The sequence below is a fragment of the Sminthopsis crassicaudata genome, chromosome 4, assembly GCF_048593235.1.
Source record: "Sminthopsis crassicaudata isolate SCR6 chromosome 4, ASM4859323v1, whole genome shotgun sequence".
NCBI classification, from domain to species: Eukaryota; Metazoa; Chordata; class Mammalia; order Dasyuromorphia; family Dasyuridae; genus Sminthopsis; species Sminthopsis crassicaudata.
In genome coordinates this window covers 178,456,174-178,464,510 of record NC_133620.1, presented here as the reverse complement: position 1 = coordinate 178,464,510, position 8,337 = coordinate 178,456,174, and the positions used below count along the sequence as shown (strand labels likewise).

Below are 8,337 nucleotides of genomic sequence, written 5' to 3'. Positions count from 1 at the left end.
TTCAAAATTCTTTTTTACAGTTACTATTGCTAATTGTATTTCTCCTTCACTTATTCTATTCTCTCTCTCCTTTTACCCAGCCTCATCCTATTTTGCTACTGACCACTCCCTCCCTGCAATAAGCCTTTTCTTTTCTCCCTCTCCCCTCTCCCCACACCTCATTCTTCTGTTTTCTTTCAGAGTAAAAAAGGATTTCTATACTCATATTGAGTGTATATGTTATTTCCTCTTTGAGACAATTCTGATAAAAGTAAATAAAGTTCACTCATTTACCCTTTCCTTCTCCTCTTCCCCTTTAATCTAAAAGCTTCCATGATTACTTCCTTATGCTTTTCCTGAGTCCTGAGTTTGAAAATTCAAACTTTCCATTCAGCTCTGATCTTTTCATTACAAATGTTTGAAAATCCTCTATTTCATTGAATGTGTATGTTTTGGAGGTTTTTCTGAGAGCATCTTGCTCATCATTTCTCACAGAACAATAATATTCCATGACAATCATATACCTCAATTTATTTAGCCATTGCCTAATTGATGGGCATCCCCTCAATTTCCAGTTCCTGAGAAGAGCTGCTACAAATATTTTTGAACATATAGGGTCCTTTTCCTTTTCCTTTTTTTTTTTTTTTAATCTCCTTTGGTATTCATGCCTAGTTGGGATTTAAAGGAAGCATGAAGCTTCCTTTTTATTTTTTCAAACCCTTCTTCGTGTACAGGTATCAACAAGAAAGTCTTCCCTGTGTTTTCTTGGGTCTACTTTGTCTTGGATGATTAATTTTTAAATTTCTGAATGTTTCAAGGTCTTCAGAATTAACCTAATTTCGTATAGCATTAACATTCTGTGCCGGAGCCTAAGAAGCTTATCTTTCCTCTTTCCTTCTCGATCGGCATTAATCATTCTTTTCATTCTTTATTACTATTTTGTTTTTTCCACCAGTCACCCAACAAAAATCTTCCTAAACTCCAGAATCTCGGGCTAAAGCTCCAAGGACTCTGGGTTGTTACAAGGTAAAAAGTCAACACGTGCTGAAGGTTGAAGAAAAAAAAGTTTTGCCTGGGAGAGGCGTTATATAAAGAGGGGAGGAAGGTACTGCCTTCTTCATCCCTAGTGGCCAATCCTTCCCCCCAAACAAAGAATCCTCGGCAGCCGATTGGCTAAGAACAAGAACGACAAACAAGGGCGGGGCCGGGAGAGACGTCCATCACGTGTGGCCTTCCCAGTCCATCCTGCGTAGTCGCAGTGTCCTTCCGAGCTACTCGCGAGTTTGGGGTGGGGAGGAGGGACTCGCAGGGGGGCGGGGGTGCTGGCAGTGCTGGTGGCGCGCCTGCGTTGTGGGTGCTCCGGGGGGGTAGCTGCTGCCTACTCCGTCCCTGCTGCTCCAGCCGCGTTCTAGAGTAGATTTCAGAATCTCCCGAGTTGTAACAATGAAGCAGAGTTCGAACGTGCCGGCTTTCCTCAGTAAGCTCTGGACGCTGGTGGAGGAGGCCCACACCAACGAGTTCATCACCTGGAGCCAGGTACCGCGGCCGGCGGCCTCCCACTTCCTCCGTTTCCCTACCCCTAATGTACTGTCTCCCCCGCTCCCCAGGTCCCCTGCGGAGGCCTGCGGGGGCGGAGAACATGCCGCATCCCCCCCCTTCCTCCTATCCTTCCGGGCGCTCCCCGGGGACGGGCCCCCCTTCCCTCTCCTTGATTCCCCCCCGGTATTGTTCTCCCCGGCAGCTCCAGGAGAATGTGCGTTGGAAACCCGGAGCGCCGTTCCTGATTACCTCTGCCGCGCCGCGGCCTCCTCTGCCTGCCAGCCGGGAGGGAGGAGGGAGGGAGGAGAGGGAGGAGGGGGCCGCGACTGTGGAGCTGGGCACGCACCTGCTGCCGACCCGGCCGGGTCAGCTGCGAGAGCAGCGCCGGCCCTCTCAGGCTAGCCTTGGGGTGGTGGGCGATTTCGTATGAGGGGGTGGTATACACTGACACCCCCCCCCCCTTTACCTTTAAACTCTAAGGGGAAGGCGGATGTCAAGCGCTGCGCGCTCAGTATACTGCGTGCTCCTCCTTCATGCACCGGAGTGGGAGACGGGGGCGGGCTCAGATCACAGCTTCTGCGTTTTTCTTCCAGCTGAGATCTTTCACCCTGCCATCTTTCCAAAGAAGTCCATCAATACACGCCCCTTTCTCCTGGAGAAAATAAAAGCTTTTGCATCCGGGATGGTTCTGTAGACGGGGAGGAAAGGGGGTTGCAGTGGGGGTGGAGGGAGAGGAGGGAAGAGTGCAAATGCTAATCGTTGCTGGATAATTGATTGTAAAAATCAAATCGTTGGACAGAAATAGAAAAATTAACTCGAGATTTGGGAGCACTCGGGTTGTATATGTGTTGTAATGATTCTTAGCTTCATGATGATAGGCAGTAACTCAGCAGTGGATTAGAACAGAGGAGGGAATTTCTTAAGTCAGTGATCCAGCAGAGTGATGTAATGGAAAGAGCCACCGTGGGCCGACCATTGAGAGACTAGACTTCCATAAGGTCACCTAAAGTACTAAGGATTGGAATCGGGATTTTAATCCATGCCCTCTTAACTAACGATCTTTCCCACACCTGACTTTAATTGTTCAGTTACATCTGACAAATCACTTACACTCCTGTGGCCTCAGTTTTCTCATTAGGAAAATGGATGTATTTGACCTGCTGGTGTCCAGGGAACCCGTCCAGTTTGAACGAAGCTTTGTGTAATGGAAAGGAGAGACAGTCCTTGACAGAAGGAGAGGTCTGGGTTCTAATTCAGTTGCTGACACTGACCATGGGCAAAATCATTTAGCTTTCTAAGCCTTGGTCTTATAAAGTGGAATCATTACTTATGACACTTAATTCATAGTTGTGAGACTCAAATGAAAGGGAGAAAGGAACTGGCATTTATAGTGAAGAACATACAGATATTTTCTTTGCTCTTATAACAACTCTTTTTAACAAGTAGTTGCTCTTATCCCTGTTTTCAGTGCAGGAAACTGAGGCAAAGAGCTTTAGTAGACGCTGTCTAGGATCACATAGCTAGTGAATGCCCGAAGTGGGATGGAAACTCAGACTTTCTGACTCTAGGCCCACCATTTCACTACATAGCTGCATCAAATGAGTTAATATATGTAAAGTACTTTGTAAATATTAAAACCTATATAAATAGTATAGTTCATTAATTCTATACCAAATAAATGCAAACATGAAAGCCGTTGCTAAGTTGTGAAAAGGAAATGAAGACCATATCATTTTCAAGATATAGTTAAACTATTTATGCATTTTCTGTATTAGACGTAGTTACTCAATGGAGGGATTAGTCCTTGTACTGATGTATATTTATCATATTCAAAAGTAATGTTTTCTGTCGTAGAGATCATAGATTTGAAAATGGAAAAAACTTGAGAATCTATCTTGCCATTCCTCACATGGTTTTACATTTTATATGTGGGAAGACAGGTCTAATTTAAATGTCTTGCTCAAAGGTGCAGAGACAATAAATGGCAGAGGCAGGATTCCAATCCAGGACTTTGACTGCAGATCCAGTGCTCTCTCCATTGTCCCCAAATAACCTCTATAGCTTCTTAGCCCTTTGTTCTTATTTCTCCTGTATACTTCAGTTCTCTTTTATGTTGTTGTTAGTCATTTCTTTATTATCTTATTATATTGTAAGATCTTTAAAATCAGAAACTGACTTGTTTTGTATTTTTACCCAGTACAAAAAATAATTTGCTTAAATATTTGTTGCATTGTTGAATAGTTCAGAGTCCTTTAAAGGTCATCATAGAAGGTTAAATTAACAAATCCCTTTCAGAACTATCATTTTATATTAGTACATTAAGTCCTATGATTTCTTTTTTGGAAGAGTGGACAGTTTAAATTGAGATGCAGAAGGATGATGGAATCAGCATTTTGAAACTAGAAGTGAACCTTAAAGATCTTTTAGTTCACCTTGGGTTTAGGTGTGTGTGTGTGTGTTTTGTTTTGTTTTTTGTTTTTTGTTTTTTTGCAGATGAATAAACTGAAACCCTGAAAGGTTCCTATAATGTAGAATTGGGAGGAATTTTAAAAATCATCTAGTCCTTAGTTTCTTAAAGTGCAGTTTGAAATCCCATGTGGGGATCTTGTAACTGAATGTAGAGATGATGAAATTATGATTTATTATCAGCAAGTGTTTGATTTGTTCTATCTACATACCTGGGGTCATATAAAAATTTCTCAGGTCATGGATAGAAAATGTTTAAGAAGCCCCTTCATTTTTCAACTAAGAAATTAAGACCTAAATAAGTTAGTTTATTGACTTGCCTACAGTTGTAGTTATTAAATAAGAGAGCACAGATTTTAATCAAGGTCCTATGATTTTATTACTAAATCACTGCTCGCTCTATGTATACAGTTAAGCATAGGTAGAACTAGAACTTAGGTCTCAGTATTTAGTGTAGTGCTCTTTCCTTTATACTACATTAACTACAAGTTTGGTACCATTTAGATTACTGTTGTTAAGTTGGCATTGATCTATCACTTCACAACTAGTCTTTAACTGATGCTGTTGTTTGGAAGAATGGTAGCCAAGACCAAGAAAAGGGAACGGTATGTGCTAATGGTTGGACAGAGATCCAGAATTCAGTTCAGTCCAGTAAACATTTATTAAGGGCTTACTATAGGCTAGACACTGGAGATATGAGGACAGAAAATGAAACCATCCCAGTCCCATGTGCTTTTGTTCTGAGGGGAACAACAGGTACATAAATAATAAAATGTATATATAATAACTTGTGGGAGTGGGGTGGGAAGAATCTGTAACTGGGGAAATTGCCACCTTGTAGAAGATGGCATTTAAACTGAAACATGAAGGGAGCTAAATTCCAGACCTAATTCTTTTTTTTAAAAGTGCCTTTGTTAGGTTTTGGATCTATACATTTTCTCCTTGCCCCGTTGTACATTGCCTACTCTGTGCTTCAATATCACCTCAAATCAATATATCCAGAAAAGAATTCATTATTAAATGAATGTTTGTAAAGCACATAATTGCATAGAATCTGCACATAATTGATGCTTTATAAATGCATCTTTCTTTCCTTTTTTAAACACTCTTCCCTTTTGATTAATTTCTTTTCAGGATATTGTTACTTTTAGTCACTTAGATTTACAGTATAGAAATTATTCCAGACTCTTGACTTAATTTTTCCCCACCTAGCCAAATTACTTTCCAAGTCTCATTAGGTCTGCTTCTACATCTCTTGAAACCATTCCCTTCTTTCAACTCCTCTAAGACTACTTTAGTTTCAGATATCAACTAAACATAGTTTCCCAGTTGGTCTCCCAGCCTCAAGTTTTTCCTCTCTCCAATCCATCTGTCTATAGTTTCCAAAGGTGTGGAAGGTATTGTGGAAAAAGAATATTGAATTTGGAGTCATAGGACCTGGTTTCAAATATTAGCTTTCTTACTGACAACTTGTGTGATTTTCAGCAAATGATTTTACTTTTATGGGCCTCTTCTGCAAAGTGAAGTGTGTGGAAGATGAGATTGTCTTTATAGACCCTTCCACCTGTAAGTTTGTTGATTCTATGAACGTGTCTCTCTACTGTTCCAAAAACACTAGTGTCTTCTTGCTGCCTTTATGATAAATACAGTTTTTTCTATTTTATTTTTATTAACATTTAATCTGACACCATTCCTACTGTCCAGGCTTATTTTGCACATTACCTCCTTTTCGCACCTTCTTGGTCTTTACTATCTTCCCTACCTTCAAATAGGCTGTCACTGTTTGAAATATACTCTCTTCTCTCCTAATTCTTAAGAATCCCTCACTTTTTCAAGCTCTGTTTAAGTATCACCTTCTAAACCGAGGGAATCCTGTCTTCTCCTCTTCTTTACCCCTCCTTACCAACCCCCCAATTACCATCTGTTAATCCTCTCTTTGATACCAATTTCTTTGGGGATTTACTTTGTGCCTATTTTTCTTTTGTGTTCTTTCCTTCAGCTGAAAGTAAGCTCCTGGAGGGCAAACATTTTAAGTTGTTTTTTTCTTATCTTTGTATCTTTCGAAGTAGCTTAAATTAGGTCCTTTGATAAATGATTATTTAAAAAAAAAAAAAAAAAAAAAAAGCAAGCAATTTAGTCTTTGTTCCCAAATTGACAAAATGGCTATTGGGATGACTATCTTTGCCTACCTCTTAGAAGTACAGAATTCTTTACAGCAGCAAAGAAGTGTTTTTATCATCCCTTCTAATATTTAAAGAGCAATAAACAACCACCAAAAAGTGATACATTTTTTTCTTGTTACTACTAAATATTATCTTCATTTGGGGAAAAAAAAAGATATTTTGGCACTCTTTTTATTTTTTATGCTGAATGATTACCCAATTATCTTCATAATCTCCATTTATTCAAATGGAAATGTAACATTTAAATTTTAAGTCATCTATAAGATTAGTGTCTTAATACTTTTTTCTCAAAATATATTAAAATTTCAAATGTTTGCATTTATGAAATCTTCTCAAGGAGCAGTTTACTGAATCAAAATCTCAAGGCTTCTTAAAAACTTAGTCTGCCTTCTATCTACTGGGCTACTAGGTTGTCTCTGAATATTGTTGTTATTTATCATTTAGAGATTTTTTTTTTGTTGCTGAGATATTTGATATAATAGAAGGAATACTCCCCTGAGAATCAGAAGACTCAAATTGGAAAATTGGACTCCAGCTCTGCTTCTGACATGTCTTGCAACAAGCTACTTTTCCCTATAGACCTAATTTTCCTTAACTGTACAAGAAGAGATTGGAATATATATTCCAATGAGTGTTTAAGTTTTTTTATAAAGGGTAATGGGAAGCAAGGGAAAAGCAGGTCTACTATTTTGCTGTCCTCATCACTTCACATTGCCCACCCCCAAAAAAGAAAAGAATAATTTGAGTATTTTTTAAATAATACACAAAGGAAAAAAGAATGAAAGACAGAAACAGTTTCAGATCAACTTTGAAAGTTAAATGTTGCATATTGAATTTAACATATTTTAACATGTATAATATAGGATTGCTTGCCATCTAGAGGAGAGGGCAGGGGGAAGGAGGGGAAAATTTGGAACACAAGGCTGTTCAAGGGTCAATATTGAAAAATTATTCATCCATATGTTTTGAAAATTAAAAAGCTTTAAATAAAGATGAGAATATCTCAAAAAAAAAAGTTAAATGTTGAACATATATACTTGAAAGGCAAGCTGAATGTAATGAGATTCTTGGTTTTATTATACTCATTTTCTCTTCTTTCATTTTATTGGATATTTAAGCTCAATATTTAAAAAATAAAATGAATCAGAATAACAAGAAAAAAAGAACACCCAATTCACTTGGCAACAAGGGTACTTGGACTTGAAATATGTTGACAGAACTTTTAAAGTGCAGATCAGCCAATCTAAAAAACAAATTGGACCAAAATAGAGGAAATAAAGCTTTTTGTAATATTGGAAAATTTTTCTTTACATGAAAAGTATTTTAAGAATTATATATTCAGTATTTTAAATGGAAGATGTTGCTAACATCAGAATCTTATAGAACTTTTATTTACCTTTTTCTCGAAATATAGATAATCTCTTTCCCAAAGATTTTTTGTCTTTAGAATTTCGTTTGTGTGCTTTTGGTAGATGTGGGTAGAATTACAAGGTATTGACTGTGCTGAGTCAAGAAGATTATCTTATTGATTCACTTAAAAGCTGTATGATCTTGGGCAAGTCACTTAACTGTTTAGTTCTGTTCCCAATTTATAAAAATATATTTGAGAAGGAAACAGCAAACCATTTCAGAATCTTTGCCAAATAGGGTCACAAAGAGTTGGACATGATGGGATTGCAGAAAGGCAGATTCCAGTCTGAACAAAAATTTAAAATATTGCAGAAGTGAAATGGACTGCCCCGGGAGTTATAGTGAATTCTAAGTCAATGCAAATGTTCAGAACCTAATGACCTTACTGTATGTGGAGGGTGTTGTACATGAGATTTAGAAAGTAGAAATTGAAATAAATTAACCTTGGAGGTCCCTTCCAGATCTTAGATTCTAATTATTTACAAAGACTAGGAGAATACAAAAAATTTAAAGACATCTCCTTTGCTTTTTTAAATTGAGAAGATGGAAAAACTTTTTCAGCTATACCACATTAAACCAGGAGTACATAAAAAGAGAGGATTTGAGGTTAGATCCTGGAAGCAAAAAGCTGGGTGGTATAAGTAAACCCTCTGAGAGGAAGTTTACAAATATATAACCTGAGAAAATTGGAAAGGATGATTTAAGGCTAGATTTGCCAAACTAGATTAGAGTATATTCTATGAGCCAGGTAGCAGAGAAC

General features: G+C 38.1%; 1 protein-coding gene across 2 annotated transcripts in view; it reads left to right on the top strand.

Annotated features, from left to right (window-relative positions):
• Positions 1 to 1,175: 1,175 nt before the first annotated feature.
• The window catches only part of HSF2 (heat shock transcription factor 2), a 38,144-nt gene continuing 30,982 nt past the window's right edge, over positions 1,176 to 8,337 (top strand). The window contains exon 1 of one of the 2 annotated variants that reach the window (XM_074309979.1): positions 1,176 to 1,515. In XM_074309979.1, coding sequence (XP_074166080.1) covers positions 1,423 to 1,515 — 93 coding nt within the window. In that variant the 5' untranslated portion in view covers positions 1,176 to 1,422. The remainder of the gene's footprint in view (positions 1,516 to 8,337) is intronic. The other variant, XM_074309978.1, reaches the window with a different exon arrangement.